The 20779-nt window shown below is 49.2% G+C and overlaps 2 protein-coding genes across 5 annotated transcripts in view; one reads left to right on the top strand and one right to left on the bottom strand.

The window, feature by feature from the left end:
* Positions 1 to 5961, top strand: part of NDRG1 (N-myc downstream regulated 1) — a 57985-nt gene extending 52024 nt beyond the window's left edge. For both annotated transcript variants that reach the window (XM_060116251.1, XM_060116252.1), the window contains one exon: positions 4129 to 5961. In XM_060116251.1, the coding sequence (XP_059972234.1) occupies positions 4129 to 4310 (182 nt within the window). In that variant the 3' untranslated portion in view covers positions 4311 to 5961. The remainder of the gene's footprint in view (positions 1 to 4128) is intronic.
* A 7301-nt stretch (positions 5962 to 13262) lies between these two features.
* The window catches only part of CCN4 (cellular communication network factor 4), a 31340-nt gene continuing 23823 nt past the window's right edge, over positions 13263 to 20779 (bottom strand). For 2 of the 3 annotated variants that reach the window (XM_060116496.1, XM_060116498.1), the window contains 2 exons: positions 17209 to 17402; positions 13263 to 15477 (listed from right to left, as the gene is read on the bottom strand). In XM_060116496.1, coding sequence (XP_059972479.1) covers positions 15178 to 15477; positions 17209 to 17402 — 494 coding nt within the window. In that variant the 3' untranslated portion in view covers positions 13263 to 15177. The remainder of the gene's footprint in view (positions 15478 to 17208; positions 17403 to 20779) is intronic. The other variant, XM_060116497.1, reaches the window with a different exon arrangement.

The following is a 20779-nucleotide window of genomic DNA, read 5'->3' as shown; positions in this document are numbered from 1 at the left end:
GATGGTGGTGGTGGTGGTGTGAGGATGGTGGTCGTGGTGGTGATGATGGTGGTAATGGTGGTGGTGTGAGGATGGTGGTCATGGTGGTGATGATGGTGGTGGTGGTGGTGTGAGGATGGTCGTCGTGGTGGTGATGATGGTGGTGGTGGTGGTGTGAGGATGGTCGTCGTGGTGGTGATGATGGTGGTGGTGGTGGTGTGAGGATGGTGGTCGTGGTGGTGATGATGGTGGTGGTGGTGGTGTGAGGATGGTCGTCGTGGTGGTGATGATGGTGGTGGTGGTGGTGTGAGGATGGTGGTCGTGGTGGTGATGATGGTGGTGGTGGTGGTGTGAGGATGGTGGTCGTGGTGGTGATGATGGTGGTGGTGGTGGTGTGAGGATGGTGGTCGTGGTGGTGATGATGGTGGTGGTGGTGGTGTCAGGATGGTGGTCGTGGTGGTGATGATGGTGGTGGTGGTGGTGTGAGGATGGTGGTCGTGGTGGTGATGATGGTGGTGGTGGTGGTGTGAGGATGGTCGTCGTGGTGGTGATGATGGTGGTGGTGGTGGTGTGAGGATGGTCGTCGTGGTGGTGATGATGGTGGTGGTGGTGGTGTGAGGATGGTCGTCGTGGTGGTGATGATGATGGTGGTGGTGGTGTGAGGATGGTCGTCGTGGTGGTGATGATGGTGGTGGTGGTGGTGTGAGGATGGTGGTCGTGGTGGTGATGATGGTGGTGGTGGTGGTGTGAGGATGGTGGTCGTGGTGGTGATGATGGTGGTGGTGGTGGTGTCAGGATGGTGGTCGTGGTGGTGATGATGGTGGTGGTGGTGGTGTCAGGATGGTCGTCGTGGTGGTGATGATGGTGGTGGTGGTGGTGTGAGGATGGTGGTCGTGGTGGTGGTGAGGGTGGTGGTGGTGTTGTGAGGATGGTGGTCGTGGTGGTGATGATGAAAGATTAATAAATCCTTTATTTTTTTCTTACTTAATCATCACAATAATCCTTGGAGATACTCTTATCCTCATTTACAAATGATGAAACTGAGGCTTTGAGAGATTAAGTAAAAAACAGAGTGGGGATCTGTGAAAGTTCTTTGAAAACTGTAAAGCTCTGAATAAGTGGGTGATAAAGTCACTTACATTGAATACAGAGCATGTCTTTGCTAAATCATTCGATTTGGGAATTGAAGGTTAAATAGAAGCACAGTTAAAGAACTTGGAGCTTCTTGCATTATGATTATCGTTTATTTACAGACATTTATTCACAGACACATTTTCAGAAATGCAGTCCCATGACCAGGACAGACAACACTAAGTGTAAGCACACTGCTGGGCAGCAGCCACCGTTGGTATATGTTGGTGTGTCGGCCACGGTTCCGGCCCTGATGTGGTTCCGTTGGTTCTTTCTGTCTGCTGCCTGGAATTATAATTCATGTGCCCACCTTAACAAGGAAGTCTGAGCATCTAATCACTTCCCCCCCTTTGTTTTTTGCTGAGGCTTAAACTGTTTGCTCATTTAAAATAGTAATGTTACATTTGGTCAACTGACTGCAGTCTTAAGTTTGGCCTCAGCTGTGTTTAGTTTCTAGAGTGGCTGAGAGTGGATGAGCCTGATTTACATGCTTCGGACAGGATCCCTGTCCCAACGTGCCCTCTTCCAACAGAAAACATCTGCTTGTGGGTCTCCTGCCTTTCCAGCCTCTTTCCCTCCGAGAAAATGTGCAGGCAAAGGCAGTAACTAGAGAAGGCCTTCATTTACCTTGCAGCCATGAATTGCAACTCGTTTATCTTGGACCTGCCCTGGGTTTAGATTTCTGCTTTGAAAGTGCATTCTGGGGAGAAAGGAAGTTAAAGGCAGGCCTTGTTTTTCCCTCCACATAAGCTTCTATTTCCAGAATGCTGAAGGATCCTGCAGGTCGTAGGGAAAGACAGTAGAGAGAGCTGGAGGCATCAACCAAAGACAAAGTAATCATTCATTTACTGAGTGCCTGCTCACAGCAGTGGGCCAGAATGATGAGCCCTCAGCATCCATGACACCATGCTAGGGTCACCAGAGCCCTGCAAGGTCAGTAAGCCCCCAGATCTGGGGTCAAGAAATAGGGGCTCAGAGAAAATGTGTGAGCAACAGATGTAGGATTGCTCCCAATTTTTTTCTGGATTCAGCAACTGGCTCTGTAAGAAGAGGATTCGGTACAGCAATAATGAATTCTGTCTGTAGGTGTCTGCCACAGAAAGCCAACACCTATGCCCCTTGAGTGAATAATGTAACCCCTACATGCCTGTGTATTTATCAGCTGCCTCAGTGTGTGATATCCATTATTCAATATGGCCTTGGCAATGATGCTTCAGTTGGGTGGTGTAGTAGTTTCCCAGGGCTGCGATAACAAATCCCCACAAACTGGGTGGCTTAAAACAACAGAAATTTATTCTCTCACAGTGCTACAGTTCTAGAGGCTAGAAGTCCAAAATCAAGATGTGGGCAGGGTCATGCTCCCTCCAGAGATTCTAAGAAGAATCCTTCCTTGCCTTGTCCCAGCTTCTGGTGGTCGCCAGCAGTCCTTGGCTTGTAGCTGCATCACTCTGATCTCTGCCCTGTCTTCACATGGCTTCTCCCCGTGTGTACCTGTGTCTCCTTTTCTTAAGAGGAAACCAGCCATGGCATCAGAGTTCACCCCAGCCCAGGGTGACCTCATCGTATCTAAATAGATCTGAAAAGACCCTATTTCCAAAGAAGATTACAGTCTGAGGTCCGGGTGGACATGAGTTTGGGGGGATGCTATTCCCCAAAAAAAGTACAGGCAGGGGGACTTTTTGTCTTCATTCCACCTTATAAGCCACCTGCTGTGTTCAAGGGCATTTTATATATTTTTTTATTTTTATTTTTTTATTAGTTTCTGCTTTATAACAAAGTGAATCAGTTATACATATACATCTGTTCCCATATCCCTTCCCTCTTGCATCTCCCTCCCTCCCACCCTCCCTATCCCACCCCTCTAGGTGGTCACAAAGCACCAAGCTGATCTCCCTGTGCTATGCGGCTGCTTCCCACTAGCTATCTGTTTTACATTTGGTAGTGTATATATGTCCATGCCACTCTCTCACTTTGTCACAGCTTACCCTTCCCCCTCCCCATATCCTCAAGTCCATTCTCAAGTAGGTCTGTGTCTTTATTCCTGTTTTACCCCTAGGTTCTTCATGACATTTTTTTCCTTAAATTCCATATATATGTGTTAGCATATGGTATTTGTCTTTCTCTTTCTGACTTCACTCTGTGTGACAGACTCTAGGTCTATCCACCTCATTACAAATAGCTCAATTTCATTTCTTTTTATGGCTGAGTAATATTCCATTGTGTATATGTGCCACATCTTCTTTATCCATTCATCTGTTGATGGACACTTAGGTTGTTTCCATCTCCGGGCTATTGTAAATAGAGCTGCAATGAACATTGTGGTACATGTCTCTTTTTGAATTATGGTTTTCTCAGGGTATATGCCCAGTAGTGGGATTGCTGGGTCATATGGTAGTTCTATTTGTAGTTTTTTAAGGAACCTCCATACTGTTCTCCATAGTGGCTGTACCATTTTAAATCCTTTGGAATGGACAGTGCCGTTGATAGTACCTGGGAACTCACAGGTTCCCTGAAGGAAGAGATGACAGCTGACCACTCTCTGTGGCCTTGGTTTCCAGCCTGTGGCGCGCAGGGATTAGCCTGGCCGACCTTGAACGTCCTCCCAGCTCTGGCAATTGTTGACCTTACAGGGTGGTGGGCACACACCCCGGCGCTGCTACCAGGGCGTCAGTGGTAGTATTCCCATTTTATAGGGGGGGCCGGGGGCTCAGAGAGGGACACTCCCAAAGTCCCAGAGCTGGGATGCAAGTAGCAGGTAGCAGACAGAGCTGGCATTCAGACCAGCTGTGGGTTCACGCCGCTGTGGGATCGCAGCAAGTCCTTACTACACCTGGGTCTCGTGCTGCACCTCTGTGGGCAGAGACAGAAACGTTGGGGAGCCCAGCAGCCAGATGGCTGTGAGGATGGACAGGAGTAAAGGTGCCCAGGCGGGTGGGGCACACAGCAGGCAGCATCCCCGGTGTGCAGGTGCCTCCAGCGCTGGCCCATCCCCTCACGGGTCTCTCTCCTCTCTCCCAGTGCCCTCCGCCAGCATGACGCGCCTGATGAGGTCCCGCACAGCCTCGGGCTCCAGCGTCACATCCGTGGAGGGCGCCCGCAGCCGCTCCCACACCAGCGAGGGCGCCCGGCTGGACATCGTCCCCAACTCCGGCGGCCCCGGGAGCAGCGCAGGGCCCAACTCCACGGAGGTGTCCTGCTAGGTGGCCTTGGGGACAGCAGCCCCTGGACTCTGGGATCGATCGCTGTAGCTGCCCCTCCTCCTCCGGCCCCTCCCCGCCCCTGCCTGCCAACCACATGTAGCTCGGTATTAATCCAAAGCTTATTTTGTATGAGTGAGCTCTGGTGAGGACAAAGTGAGATTGGGTTTGTGGAGGGCTCCCTTTCTGGCGAGGGTGGGGTGGGGTGGACCAAAGGGAAAGGAGCATCTCAGTGTCCTGTTTCCACTAGCGAGCGGCCTAGAGGCCACTATCTCACCCTCCCTCAGAGACACCAAACTGCCAAAAACAAGAAACACAGAGCAAACACTTGATCAATCCAAGGCTAGGCTGACCTGAGCATCCTGGCGCGAAGGGACATTTTGTTGGAAGCCTGGCCCACCTACTTCCTGTTTCCCTTCCAACTAAAGAGAAAACAGACCCAGTTTCTGGAAACCAAACCCTTTCTGATTGGGAGAGGGGGAGAGCGGGGAATGGTGGCGAGCTCTTTTAACAAAGCCAAACAGGAAGCGGGGAAAGAGGTGGAATTTATGCAGAGGCTCCGAAGTGTTTGGAAGAGCAAATCTCTGTCATGAACTTGAAGAAGTAGATTTTTGACGTCTGCACATATATACACTTTTTAGTGCCGGTGCCAGAAGCCTGTTTTTCTGGCATTTTTTAAATGGACAACAGAAGCAGGCGACAAAATCTCCCAGTTTTTCAAAGAAATGGTCTTGGCAAACGTTTGGTATCGGGGGTTTGAGGCTTTGATTCTGCTGCCTGCCTCTTCCTCCACGTCGCCTACTTTCTACCCCAAATACATGGACGAGTGATTCTTTCATTCATGGGGAAGATCATGTAGATTTGTAGTTGCTTCTTTGAAACGGAGGGCCGTGCCTGGCTGTGATGCGTCTCCATGCAGTGGCTGGGGGAGGGGGGCAGGGGCATCGAGGTGGGGTGGTATTTTTGGTTATTAGATGTAAAGGATCCCTCGTGGTTGTGATGGAATCCAGTGCAGTTGTGATTTCAGTTGATCCCATCTGGTTCCCAGGAACCATGTGTGACTGAGTTAAATCTAGCTTCCAATCTCTGACAACCCGGGTTGAACCTGAACTTGACGGCCAAACATTTCTGACCTGGTGACCTTCCGGGATCTTCAGATAGAACTGTTCGCTCTTGTAGGGGGTGGGGATTCCCTTGGGGAGTGGTGGCCCAGAAGATACAAGGATTCTGGAATGTGTATTCCATGGGATTTCCTTCCCTCTCCTGCCTCCCCCTCTACCCTGCCCCTCTAACCTCTCGCCGAACGGGTAGCACCACGGACACTTCTGGGCAACGTCAGTGTAGCTGTCAAGTTCCTCTACTACTCACTGCCTTTTGATTTTTACTTTGGCTAACCGTGGATCTTCTTATAGGAAGTTTGATCAGAGTGAACGGAACGTTGTGACTCAGCCGCCGGGACCTAGTGGTTACTGGGAGGAATAGTCAAGCCTTCTAGGTAGCTTGGGGGGATGAGTCCGTTTATCTGCGACCTACCCCCTGGGAAGCAGAAATGGCTGAATCAGAACAAGAAACTGTTGTGTTCAAGTCTTTCCAGAGGAGTTTCTTAATGAGATATTTGTATTTATTTCCAGACCAATAAATTTGTAACTTTGCAGTGGCCTGTGTCGTTTTCCTCCGCCTGAGAGGTCGTGCATTGGGATGCGTCTTTCCTTACCTGGGGCTTCCTACCACATGCCCCTCACCTTTGGAATTCTTTGCTTTAGAGCATCCCTGTCCGGTAAAAATATAATACGAACCACAGATGTAACTTCAAATTTTCAAGTAGCCACATTAAAAAAGGTAGAGACACGTGAAATTAACTTTAATAATTTAACCCAACATATCCAAAATATTATCATTTCAACATAGGATCAATATAATTATTAAGGTATCATGCATTCATTTCTTCCTACTAAGAAATCCAGGGTGTGTTTTACATCACAGCACATCTCAATTCAGACCAGCCCTGTTTCAAGCGCTCAATAGCTGAATAATACAGTGACAAAGGGATCAAGCTTTTCAACCTGTAATTAGAAGGAAACATCTTTTTTCACATTTTATTTTTATTATAGAAAAGCATGTGGAAGGGCCACCCAGTGACAATCCCTGTAATGCTTCTGGCCCTTGTATTTTTTTAAAAAATGTAGACACAACAGGTTTCGGTACAACCTCCCATTTCTATTTAAAATTAGTTTAAAATTTACAAAACAGTTGCAAAGATAGTACAGAGAGTTTCCATATACCCCACCTCCAGTTTCCCCTATTATTATTATCATCTTATGTTACTACAGTGCATTGGTCACAACAAAGAAATCAACATTGATAGATTACTATGAACTAAGTTCCATACTTTCTTGGAATTTCACTCATTTTTCCCTGTTGTCCTTTTTCTGTCCCAGGATTCCGTCCAGATACCAGGTTACATTTCGTCATCATGCCTGCTTTGCTTCCTCTGGCCTGTAAGAGAGTCTCAGACTATCCTTGCTTTTGATGACCTTGACGGTTTTGAGAAGCCCTGGTGGGGCATTTTGTAGAATGGCCTTCAGTTGAGGTTTGCGTATATGGTTTTCTCATGGTTCAGCTGGGGTTCTGAGTTTTTGGAATGAAGACCCCAGAGGCTCAGTGCCATTCTCATCACCTCGTGCTGTCAGCATGATGGGCCAACGTGATGTAACACGGATGAGGTTGACTTTGATCGCCTGGCTGAGGTCATGTTTGCCAGGTGTCTCAACTGTTAAGTTCCTTTTTCTGCTTTTCCATACTTGTTCTTTTGAAGCAAGTCCCTAAATGCAGCCCACACTTAACACCCCCCTCCTTTTTAAACAACTATCTTACTGTTTATTATATTGGTGTTTTCTTCATGTACCTTTAAGAGTTTCTTAGCATAATTAGCTGTAAACACTTTTGCAGCCTGCATCATCGTGCAGCAAGTGCCTGGGCAGGGAAGGATGAGGTGACCGTGTGTGGTGTGCACGTCAGGAAGGGTTTTAACGCATGAAATACAGCACAGAATAGTGCAAAAGGAACCACTGATAGTGAAGTGTAATTCTCCAAATGTTCCGATTGTGTGACGTTTCTTTATTAATAAGTTAAATAGGGCTTCCCTGGTGGCGCAGTGGTTGAGAGTCCGCCTGCCGATGCAGGGGACACGGGTTCGTGCCCCGGTCTGGGAAGATCCCACATGCCGCGGAGCGGCTGGGCCCGTGAGCCGTGGCCACTGAGCCTGCGCGTCCGGAGCCTGTGCTCCGCAACGGGAGAGGCCACAACAGTGAGAGGCCCGCGTACCGCAAAAAAAAAAAAAAGAAAAAAAAGTTAAATAGAGATGCGGAGGCAGGTCTCAATATAATTTCAAGGTAGTGATGAGCATAATAGCAGTTCAAGAAAACTGCCACAACTGTGGTAAGAAAGATGCATGTGATTTCAACTGGTGATATTACGGTTTGTGGCCCACAGTGCCACATTGCAATTAGAGATTAGTAAAAACAAAGATTCATTTCCCCCCTATCCAAGCACACGACCCCTGAATTTAATCCATGGATCCCTGGTCCAAGGACCCGAGGTTAAGGAGCCCTGCTTTAGATGCAGGAGGAGAAGCACGTAGGCTCATCCTTATTCTACATTCACAATAAGGGCCTTTTCTGTGACGGACCCTGTGTGAGTCAGGAACAATGGAAAGGCAGGCATAGGAGAGCCAGCAAGGAATCACCATGGCAGTGGGTGCATATGTGGCACAGAGGCCCCCTGGACCTGCCACGATCAGCTCCTTGGAGCTCAGGCTTCCATCGAGAGAAATGAACTGTGGCGGGTGTTTGCATGTATCAGATGCTATTTAGAGATGGTTTGCCCAGAGGCTGTTTTGCCAGCTGGGGATCTATTTCTGTTTTCCTAGCTGCTTATTTTGGTTTCGATCCCCAGACCCTTGGGTGTCAGCAGCAGCTGGGAGACCAAGTGTGCACCAAGATCAAGCACGTGCAGGCTCTATAGGGGCAACAGAGGGCCACCTGCCACCTTCCTCATTCTGCTTCTCAGACACAGCCTATTGGTCACTGGATGGGTCCCTAGATATAGCCTAGATCCACCTTGGGCTTCTCAGGCTGCATGGAAGTCCTTCAGCTGCGTTCCACATGGAATCCAAGGGCAGAGGGGAAGCTTGGCCTTATGGGTTTGGAGATGGGATTAGGGAGGGGGACTAGTGAGCAGACGAGCCTCCGTCTTTCTAAGAACAGATTTCCCTGCGTCTCTAAATCATAAAATGATGGGATCCTTGACCTTCTGGTTCTTGGACCCGGAACCAAACGGGTCTTTGTGTCTTTCAAGGGTAAGAATTGAATGGGACCAGCTTGATTCAAGTGTCCACTCGCTGTCCAATCAACTATGAGCATAAGAGCATCTCAAGATAACTGCCACCATTGTGATAAGAAAAATGTAAGTGATTTCAACGGGTGACGTTAGGGTTTGTGGCCCACCTTTAGGTCAGAGGAGACACTACATTGCGATCAGAGGTTAGTTCACACTACTCCCGTCCCCTCCCTCACGTACACACGGCAGGATTCCGAGTAATTGATGTAGCTGTAGCCGGTGAATTGCTATGTGCTTTGCCATTAAACCCTCGGACAGCCAAATTCACTGTTGCAGGAAAGGCCCTTCCTCATTCCTGCTCCGAGAAATTTCCTGAACACACCGCCCTCCCCAGGAAGCACTGACCATATGACCTCGTGACAAGGGCACCCTGCAGAGAATGCATCACTAATAATAGGAATATGTAGCGTTTATTATAGTTTCTTTTCCCTTTTTATCTTTATCTGTGAGGATGAGTTATCCTTGCTTCACAGATAGGAAAGCCCAGGTTCACAGAGATGAAATGGCTTGTGCAACCATTTCTAAAATGGATTACGTCCCTCTTGTCTGGAAAACAGTTGGCTGAGAACATGACTAATGCAACCACCTATTGACGTCTTGGGACTGTAGAACATTGGTTAGTTCCTGGGACTAATAAACTGGAGGACCTTGCGGCTTTTACTGCCCATGGGGACACGTGTCCCCCCATTAAGTAGTCCCGCCCAGGCGGTGACCAGCCTTTACTGGTATCTTTCATCTGGTTCTTAATTCTTCTGTCTCCTCCTGGCAGGCTGACAATTTTCTCATTGCCATCAGTAAGCCAGGCTTTAGCAGCTTCCTCTTCCTCTTTATGGGATGGACTAAGAAACCCACTTTTGCTAGTGGTGTGTGAAAAACAAGATTTAGCGTGGAGATCTGGAAACATTCTTTACAGCATATAATATACGAAACCATACACGGATTTGGTGCCAGCTTTTTCATCTCCTTAGAAATCATTTTTGCTCAGTTCTACATTGGAAAGAACCCAGGTTCAGCTGGAACTGGGACCTCTGAATATATAGGATGCTTCTGCATTTTCATTTCATCAGTGGAGGGTGAGAGAGAACACTGACTTCTCTGCTATATGCTTTTTAACCTTCATAATAAAATGCTCTGGCCATTTTCCCTGAATCCCATTTTCCCAAAACTTCAACCACCTGATATCATCTAAAATCTCTCCCAGAGTTTACACATTCATCTTAATTGGAGGCATCCATTGGACTCCACGATCTGAATTCCAATTTGAAAAAAGTATGTTTCAGGATAGAAGTGTACTTGGAAATGATTCATGGGGCAATTATTTTTGTACTGGAATGGATTCTCCCCTAGATTTTATAATAACATAACGTGTTTTGGGTTGATGAGGGGGATTTAGCTGGAAGGTGTCAAATGCATCATTCACTTCATTTACTCAGCCATCTGCACATCTGTTCAAAGAGCTGAGCATGTGCTATGCACTGCACTGGGTTTGGGAGACACAGAAAAGTATGGCACCCTTCCTGCCTTCAAGAAGCTGGGAGCTTAATCAAATTACAGCATAAGATGAAAACATAAAAATAAAAAAGTTAAGGGATCGAGAAGCATAGGATTGAAATATTAAAGCATTCAACTGAATATCAGTGACACTTTTTCTTTACCTTTGCGATAGGACTAAATAGGTAAAATATGCAGACACAAACACTGACTTCAATTCCTACCATCGCCTTGCGGGTTATTCCCAGTTCATAAGGAAACCGACTCAGCTAAATAATAGATGTGTTTGTTAAGTGCTTACCATGTGCCAAGCGCTATTCTAAAGCTTTTCATGCATTTTGCATTTTGGTTATCACATCATCACCCCCCCAAGGAAGGTACTGTCATATTTTGCATTTCACAGCTGAGGAAGCTGAAGCACAGATTGGTTAAGTGAGGAATTCCAGTAAAGAATAAAAGATATAAAGATCCACCGGACTCCCAAAGTCAGAACTGGTCCCATTGTGTCATGCAACCTTCCTTATACTTCATTTCACTCCCCTTGGTTCCCAAGGCAGCCGGCAATAGATCTCTATCCACCCATCCCTCCATCCATCCAACCCCTGCTACCCAGTCCCTGACATGTACAAGGCTCAGAGGATGCAGTCATGGTCTCTGACCTCCAGGTACCCACAGGGCAGTTGGGGATATAAAAAGGTATTGAATAAATGAGTAAGTGAATGAATGAATGAATGAATGCCAAATGTTCATTTTATATTTACATGAGATGTCTTCCTGCCTGGACACATTTGTACCCCTGGTGTTTTCTACATGCCAGAATTCATATTTCTCAGTGCATTTCCAAACTTTTAGCTATGTTTATTGTCATGTATAAAATATCTGGGACCTAACTTCCACCATCTGCACATTTTTTGAACATGTTCAGTGTTCCATCATTGCCTCATAATAACTGAATATGCAAGAAAATTCACCCAATCCAGTAAGTCACTTTGCTGATGATTTATTGCTTTAAGGCGAAAAGCTATAAACAGGGAATTTGAGCAATGAAAACCCTTCACATTAAATAAGCACGTTCCATGCTACACAAATCATGAGAAAAATGAGGACTGTTGTAAAACATGACAGATTGCCCAAGTGCTATTTTTCCTCTATTGGGAAATTCCAAGATATTTCTTCATATGTATTTTTTAGTCACCAAAATGGCAGTAGGAATACTTAAATATTAAGTCATAGTCTGAAAACAGATACACACACACACACACACACACACACACACATACACATACACACAACACATATGTATATGTGCAGAAATACACAGCTGGCCATTCTGACCATTCATGATTCCCAGCTATGCAGGGGTATCATTGCAGTTACTTTGGATCAAGATAAGTCTTTAAAAATCAGTGACCTAATTCAGTATAATAGTCACAGGCTCTACATTACCTCCCCACAATCTCTAGGTATACACAGTACTTACAATGTCAATGAGAGTCTAGACAATCATATCACTTGAATCTACCTTCTTTGATCACTCTCTGAATCACTTTCAAAGTTAAAATTGCAGCTATTGTCAGTAAAGCATGTCTTGTGCCTTTTGATTCGGGCGTCAGACTAACCTTGGTTTGCAATCCTGGTCTGTAATTCATTAGCTGGTAAGACAAGGAGCAAATAACTTAACCTCTAATAGCCTCAGCTATCTTATTTCTAAAATGGGTAAATGATGTTTGCTCTGAGGATTAAATAAGCCACTGCAGTAAAGCACCCAGTATAAGGCCTGGTAAGTGCTCAACAGATGCTAATGGTAAGGTCTAGCAAGCATCAGTGGTTCAGTAAGTTCAGGTCTCCTCTTTCCCCCACACACCTACACACACAAAAGATGTTCACTCCAAGCATCTACATGAATTTCTTCACCCAAGGTTGACAAAACTTTTTTTTTTTTTTTTTGCGGTATGCGGGCCTCTCACTGTTGTGGCCTCTCCCGTTGCAGAGCACAGGCTCCGGACGTGCAGGCTCAGCGGCCATGACTCACGGGCCCAGGCACTCCGTGGCATGTGGGATCCTCCTGGACCAGGGCACGAACCCATGTCCCCTGCATCAGCAGGCGGACTCTCAACCACTGCACCACCAGGGAAGCCCCAAAAGTTGACAAATCTTGAGCATACCTTTCCCTTCCCCCAGAACATGGGGTCACAAGGGACTAGAGTGGCAAGCTTCCTGCTCTATTTGAGCCCCCCGCCAACGTGACACTCCGATAGGGCTCATTCAGGCTCTCCCCAGAGGCCTCCCCAAGAGCAAGGCAGAGTGGAATAAGCTGGGATTTGGGTTGCTACTTTGGGGGGCAGATTTCCCAGCCTCTTTGAGTCCCAGACTTTCCATTTATAAAACGGGCAAGAGATGCTTACTCCAAATCGCCATGATGATTAGTACTATAATTCAAAACTTAAGAGTGCTTGGTACCAAGCAAGCACTCTAAATAAAGGGAAAGCTTTTTGTTATGATTATTATTCTTAACTTTTACTGACTCAGGGCACACCATGGCTGGGCCCATAGCTCCTTCCCCATGACTTTGAAACACGGGGCTGAGACGTTCCCTCTGGGGCCTGAATAGGACAGATCCATTTCTCAAACCAGAGCATTCCAGCCATGCCATCCCACCCATTCCCAGGATAAAACCCCCAATTCCACGAACCAGGCTTCCTATGGTCTTGGAAACCATGCTCACTTTCCCAAACTGGGAAGCAAATTCAGTAAGAACCTAGCTCTCGGGTGTCTGCTGAATTTCAAATGGGGTCAGCGTTCATCTAGTCCTTGTAGTTTGTAGGTGGCAGGTGATTTCACTCTACAAAAATCCAACATGTTCCATGTAGACTTAGAGAAGAGATTATTCATGGGGTAAATTCTCTTCACACAGGAATTCTTCTTTTGTTTTGTTTTGTTTTTTTCCAATAAAAATGTACATTTCTTTCAATAGTAAATGTCTTTCTATGGCATTTAAGATTTGGCTGATAAAAATCAGATTGTCATGTACCTTTGGAAGAAAGAGATCTCCTGAATGCAAGTACGGACATGCACACAATTTCCTTTATTCATCAAATACACATTGAGCACCACTGTATGCCTTGCATCGGGCATTCGGGAGGTCACCATAAGGAGGGCACATTCTCAACCCTTTTTCCCTGTCTAGGAATCCCTCTGCTCGCCACCCAGAATTCCCTCATGATAACCGCACGATCACTCAGTCTGCAGCATTGGGTAACAAAATCATCTTCAAACACATATGAGAGCTGGTTCAGATTTGAAGGAGGGAACGATCTGTAGGGGATTCATGGATTTTGGTTTAGCCCAGATTTTGTTTGATTCTTAGGCACATAAATAATCTGAAAGTCAGACACTCTCTTCTCTTGTGAAAAGAGCTAGAGAGACAACAATAAGAACCCAAAATGATGCAAGAATCGCCTGTCCTGACATGTTTTCCTGCTCTGACACATCTGGAAGCTCTAAAAGTAGAGGGAAAAGATGGGTTATAGAGTCAGTTCAACTTGGATTTGCATTCCGACTCCTCCACTGACCAGCTGGGCGACTTCAGTCAAGCTCCCTTCCCTTTCTGAGCTTCTGTTTCACATTTGTAAGAACAGAAATAATAACGGGCACTTTTCAACATGACCTCGAAGTTTCCATGAGCTAGTATTAATGGTTACGTAAAGCACTGAGAACGTCTGACACAAAAGAATTATAGCTGTAAATATTTATATTTTACTAATAAAATAAATAATAGCCTCATTTCCATTAAGAGCAACTTCCTCTTCCTTTTGTTGAATAGCTTCAAGCCCTTTCAGCTTTTCATCCCTGTTAAATATACTTCGGCTTTGAAACAACTGGTTAACCTCTGTCTTTGCACCAGAACTGGGTTTTATGGGTCAGTAGACCCACAGTCTGTGAAATGGGTCACTGAGGCAGAAAGAGACATGTCCTGGGCCCAGGGACCCTTGCCACCCTAGGCTGACGCAGACTGGACCCACTTCTTGGTTTCCGAAACCACTTCTTGGTTTGACCCACCCTCAACCTGGACCCAAGGCTCCCTAAGAGAACAGGAATGTCACAGGGCACCATTCTCAGGGGTCAGAGACATCACCCCAGGGGACTCCACCAACCCCATGAGCCCCCGTGCAGGGAGAGGATCCAGAGGTGAGAAGCCTGGCTGATTGCCCAGCGCCCTGCCCTGTCCACGAGCAGCAGATTCAGTGCTGGGGTCAATCGCTCCTTCTGAAAACTGGCTGACCTTGCTCTGACCCTGGAGTATTGACTGGGGACTTCTCCCAGGAACAAGAAGGAAGTTTATCATCTTGCATTTCTGACTGGGATGAACCCAATGTACACCCTTCACAGTGCAGGGGTGAAGAGAAACCTAACCTCAACAATGCCCGGAATAATGGATACAATTGTTCATTAAAAAAACCAAACCCAAACAGCAATTCACCTCACTTGGCAAATGCTGGGTGACCTTGGGAGGCACGCATCTTTGGAATGAGAGATACTTTGGTGTGCAGTGGTCCAAACTGTTGATCAGAGTAGTTCTAAATCCCATCTATCCTCTGAATGGACCCAGAGAGTCTTACGATTTGGTATTTAAAGAAGGAATTAATGACATTGAATGCCTAGCTGATTCTGTTCCTTGAGACTTGGGCAAGATCCAGCAAGACTTCCAGTGACTTGGACAGGCCAGATCAGGCTTGGGTATTGACCAGAACAGCTGGAGACAGGCACTTTCCTTGGAGTGTACGTGGAATTGTCAAGGAGAGGACCCATTGTCTGGGCTTGAGCGGCACCACGGTGGGTGCTTTGGGTGGTCGGAGACAGGAAAGGGGTCCACGGGTCTGGATCAGGGTAAGGTGGACAAAAGGAGGCTCAGTGCGGGCCTCAGAAGGCTGCCTGCTTTACAAGCATGGGGCCAGGCCTCGAGCTCGTGTTTTGCGCCTGCCTAATCGGCCATTTCTGAGAAGTCAGGGTAGGAATCCAAGTCGGCAAAAATATCGTTGGGATTCCGACAGCTCAGATTGCAGAAGCAAGCATGAATCCACAGGGCCTGGCGGGAGAAGCCAGGCCCGTCGGGACACTGGAAGGAGATGTCGATGGTTTTGGACTTGTAAGGGATGCAGCACCTCTTGTCCGTGCAGACCCCACAGTACTTGGGCCGGTACGAGCGTGTGCTGGTGCAGCCGGCCAGTGTGAAGTTCACGGGCGCTTCGGGCTGGTACACGGCCAGACACTTCTTCCCGTCCTGCAGGAAAGGAGGTTTCAGTTGAGATGCTCAGAGGATCAACAGCCACTCTCTTCCCTCCAAGCCCTCAGTTCTTCCCTTTTCCCTCTCCACGTGCTCCGCTCCCCTTTCCGATTTGCAGCATCTTCCAACTGGGAAGGACCACCCCAAATACAGCAAGACCCCGTCATATTATGCAGGAGGAAACGAGAGCACAGGAGGGGACTGCCTTGCGGTGGTGGTACCTCTCAACCTGCAGTTTCCTTTCTCTCCTGTGTGCCTTGCCAATGCCCAGTCCCCGGTCAGTTTCACGAACACGGGATGCCTTTGCAGCTGCTTTAGCCAATCAAGTACCCCTCGCTGGTGAGGGGCAGAACCATCATGGCCTCCCTGATTGGGGGATGCATTTTACCCTAAACTCCTCCTCCCCTGCCTCTGACAGACTCACGCACACACCCTTTCCATGCAATTTATTCATTCACGATCCCTGCAACGGGACTGGCATTATCTAAAGGGAGCTCTGTGTCTCCACAGGGCTGTGGGCCACTCGAGAGTGGGGCTCCTTCTGTGTCCCTGCCGTCTAATTCTGTGCCTGGTACATAGTAGGCACTTACTAAACTCACTGAATGAATGGTTGTCGGGGTCTACTAGGTACCGGCGCCATGCCAGAAACGAGGGTAGAGCACATCCAGGCGATGTGGGGTGGGTCTGAGGCTTGTAGGGTTGATCTGAGAGCTCTCTTAGGCACATCATGATGGAAATGAACTTGGGTGGGAAGCATGAACCAACAGCAGGGGACGTGACTTAGTTTGGTGGTAAACCCACCTCTACCTCGCATGCACCGCGCATGCACCCAGCTTAGGACTCTGATCCTCTTTGTCCTGCGGCTGGTACATTTCCCTTCCGTGCTTTCAGTTAAGAGATGTTTGCTGAGTACCAAGCACCAAGAATACAAAGGCTAGTAGGGCAGGGGAAATGAATCAGAGAGGGAAAAGAGACAAGGGGAGGAACTGTGGGAAGCTAGGCTGTCTTGTCTGCTGGACAACCCTCTCCTCAGCATCCTCAAGAAACCACCAGGGCTCCCCAAATGGAATCGGTGCTGAGTTTTTCTTTCTCTTTATTTTTCACGTGACACCAAGGCAGATGACCAGTCCTAAGGCGTTAGCAAGGAGGTCCTGGGTTAAGCAGACCAGATCCGTTTCTAACTCCAAGGACCGGGTCTTAGTCTACTGTGGCCACTACACCCTTGATCCTTTATTTTAATTTTTCTTTGACTCTCAAAGCTGGAAGGGATGTCTGAGATCAATTCTGGTGTTTTATCAATGAGGGGACTGGGGCTCAGAGATGCAAGGAGATTGGCCATGGTCACACACAGTCAGCAGCAGATGGGCATTGGACTCCAGCAGTCCTGAGTCCCGTTGTCCCCTACCGCCCCGTGTGGCTGTCACGTGAGTGGGGGCTTGCCCAGGAGCAGTCGGTGAGGGGTCCTTGGAATCACCACAGGAGAGCACTTCTGAGGGACCCTGGGATCTCTCCAGAGCCACCTTGGTTGTAATAACACAGTCACCACTTCCACTGAGTGAAAGTCACAACCCACCAACCCAGTGACACATGTTATCCCAAGAAACTGCTACAATGTGGGCTTAATTATTATACAAATGGCCCCCCACAAGCAAGCTCAGGAGCCGGGCTCAAAGCCAGGCTTGTCTGTTACGCCCGAGACACCTGTCCCACCCTGGGAGGCGGACCCACCTTGACGTGTGGCCAGAGGTCCACGTCACACGGCCGCAGGTTGCAGAGGCGACTCTCTTGCTCAGGCCAGCACCGGGCATTGACGTTGGAGATGCGGGTGGAGACCCCCAGGCCGCAGCTGGCGGAGCAGGGGCTCCAGGGGCTGCTGTAGGCTATGCAGTTCCTGTGCCATGGCTCTATCTCATCCATGGCTGCTGCGGATGGGAACCAGATGCCCTGTGAGTTTCCACTCTCTGTCAGCCCCCGACTCCTGTCGCCACCGCCCTAAGGGCTGGGGTCCCTGAACCTCAGGTGGGACAGAGGTGGGCTGTCCCTCAGCACAAGAGGGCAAGTTGGCTTCTAACCAGCACAGTTTCCCAGGGAGAGGAGGGCTGTTCTGAGCTCCTTATACCTCTCTGGAGGGAGGACCATCTTTAGAGACAGGTGGACCTAAGTTCAATTCCTGCTTGACCACCTAGAGGCTGCGTGACTCTAGACAACTCACTCTGGGCCTCAGCCTCTTCACTACAACAATAACATCTGCCTTGCAGGGTCCATAAAAGGGTCCAGATATCGACTGAGTACACATCAGGCATCTGCAAGGTGCTGGGAATAAAAGGTTAAAAGGCACTGTTCCTGCCCCTGCAGAGATTATGTTATGTGGGGAAGGTCAAAGGGAAGTGCCTGCACTGTAGTACTAATATTTCATCTGGGCGATGCTGAGGGCATCGTGGTTAAGGGGACACACAGGTTTCAGAGGCAAATGGCCTGGGTTCAGCTCTGAGCACCACCACTTAGTAGCTGGATAGCTTCCAGTAAACTAGCTCCCACCTCCGTGTCCCCACCTGTAAGAGGGGCTGACAGTAGCACCTCTCTCCCTCCTGTCCCAGGCTGGGGACAGAAAAGATGGGTTCAGACACGTGACAGTGCTCAAGCTGTCCCTGGCCCTTAGTGAGCCCTCAGTAAATGTGAACTGAACCCCAACTCTTGGCTGGTTCTATCAATGCGTGTATCCTGGCATCCAGAACATGGAAAATGGAGTGAGCTAGAGATGGAGGCAGGTAAAAAGCCAGTAAGATCAAGGAGAGATCTCACAGAAAGATGGAACAAGATACCCAAGAGAAAGACTGGAAGAGGAAGCCAGTCCAACCTGGCGCACACACGCACGGCAACCAGAGACAGGAACGGGCAGAGACAGTAGGTGTGCAGGGGAGACCGATGAATGAATGCAGGAATAAATGAGTAACAAGAGGACGGACAAGACAGAAGAAAGAAAAAAGGGGCCTCTGAGGACAGGAGAGAGGAGGGTCCGGGCTGGGGTGAGCTGGGGCTGCGAGCAGGGATGGAGAGGGCCGTGGGGAGGGATTTGCTTAGAAGGATGAAAGGGCTTTGGTTTCTGGGTCAGCTACTCGGCGGGGGCTCTGCTTGTGCTCGGTCAGAACAGGGTCACTGGGCCACACACAGTGACATGATGGGCAGACAGCGCTGCCCTGCACCTCACCCCGTGACCCTCCTGTGCTCTGCCCTGGGAGGCTTGCTGGGAACAGAACTTCCCCGGCCACCTCCTCCGTGGGCAGGGGATTGCTGCTTCAGGGGGCTGCTCAACCCTGGGAGGGTCACCCCAAGCCCCATCCAGAGAGGCTGTGCATCCCTGAACTGTAGGGGTGGCAGTACCACCCTCCTTCTTGGTCCAGTCAGACCCCTGGGGGCAGGCAGCCTGGGGACAGGTCTCGATTCTGGCCTTTACACTCTCCTCCCCTCCCCTGCCCTCTCCCCTCTCCTCCCCTCCCCTCCCCTCTCCCCTCCTCCCCTCGCCTCCCCTCCCCTCCCTTCTCCTCTCCTCCCCTCCCCTCCCCTCCCTTCTCCTCTCCTCCCCTCCCCTCCCCTCCCCTCCCTTCTCCTCTCCTCCCCTCCCCTCCCCTCCCCTCTCCTGTCCAGTTTGTTCTTCTCTGAAATCCTCCCTCACTTGGCTTCTGAAACCCTCTTTCTCCTGTATCTGTCCTGCCTCTTGGATTCGTCTTCCTCAGCTTCATTCTCTCTCGCACCTTACATGGTGGTGTCGCAGGGCCACATCAGTGGTCCTCCATCGAGGCAATTTTGCCCCCCAGGTCACAACTAGCAAGGTCTGGAGGTATTTTTGGTTGTCACTACTTGGCTGGAAGGTGCTGCTGGCATCTAGTAGGTGGGGGCCAGGTGTAAACCTCCTCCTACAAAGCACAGGACTGACCCCTCTATAAAGAATGATCCTGGGGCCTCCCTGGTGGCGCAGTGGTTGAGAGTCCGCCTGCCGATGCAGGGGATACGGGTTCGTGCCCCGGTCTGGGAGGATCCCATATGCCGCGGAGCGGCTGGGCCCGTGAGCCATGGCCGCTGGGCCTGCGCATCCGGAGCCTGCGCATCCGGAGCCTGTGCTCCGCAGCGGGGGAGGCCACAACAGTGAGAGGCCCGCATACCACAAAAAAAAAAAAAAAAAAAAAAAAAAAAAAAGAATGATCCTGGCCAAAATGCTGTCAGAACCGAGGTCGAGAAACCCTGTTCTACGCAATCTCTCTGAGCGGTCTCATGCACTTATAACTTTAAAAAAAACAACCAGTACCCTCAGAACGCCCAAACTCCACTGCCATTTCTTCACTCCCTCATGTCCACTTGCCTGGTGACACTTTCCTTCTAGAAGTGTCCTCATCTGCTGTCTTCCACGTCATCAGACGCCCCTGGTTTTCCCATTACATGCTTGGCTCTCCTTCTCTGTCTTCCCCTCGGTCTCCTCTTCCGTCCTCTCTCAAACATCAGCTCCCCCAGACCTCCGCCCCAGGGCCCCCCAACACATTACCCCCAGGCCATCAGCAGCTCTAGGCCGGAGACTTCCAGAGCTCTCTCTCTGCCCCATCTCCCTCCTCCCACCCGCAGGATGCTCCTCTGGGTGATCTCATGGGCAGGGCACCCAGCCTTAGCCTCAACCTGTCTCCAGCAAGGGGGCTCTCCTCCCCGGAAGTACTCCCTGCATTCTGTCCTAAGTAATAACGGGCCCCGGGAGTCTCTGTTACCGCTCTCTCTCCTTCCCCCACCCGTTGTATTGACACCGAGCCCTTCAGTCGTCCTTGTTCATTTCCTCGTGCATCTATCCGTTCCTTGATACCTCTGCTCCCACTGCCCCAATTCAGGTCTCCTCAGCCCACATATCCCTCCATCCATCCCTCCATCCATTCATCCATCCATATGACGAACATTGATTTGGTACCAGCTAAGTGTCTGGCATTGGCTAGGCTCATAGAAGCTGTGGGTGAAACAAACAGGTGTGTCCCTGTCCTCTGTTTCCGGAGCTTCCTCTGGCCTGGCTTACGTGGCTGAAGTCTCACCTGTCCACCCATCCCCCAGAGTGAGCGGGAAGCCATCCACTCGCTCTCTGCCCTTCCACCTGCTGCTCAAGCCTGTCCTCCTGGGTGCCCACACACCGGTCCTTCCTCCGCCTCCATCCCTCTCCTCCTAAACTCCTTAGTAGGAGAATAAGGAACCGCACGCCTCTGCTTCCTTCTTTACAAAGCACTTCCTCCTTTTACACATGGAGGATCCCATAAGACAAGTGGACAGGTGG

This window comes from Mesoplodon densirostris, chromosome 13 (assembly GCF_025265405.1).
Source record: "Mesoplodon densirostris isolate mMesDen1 chromosome 13, mMesDen1 primary haplotype, whole genome shotgun sequence".
Lineage (NCBI taxonomy): Eukaryota > Metazoa > Chordata > Mammalia > Artiodactyla > Ziphiidae > Mesoplodon > Mesoplodon densirostris.
This window is presented reverse-complemented; position numbering and strand designations above follow the sequence as displayed.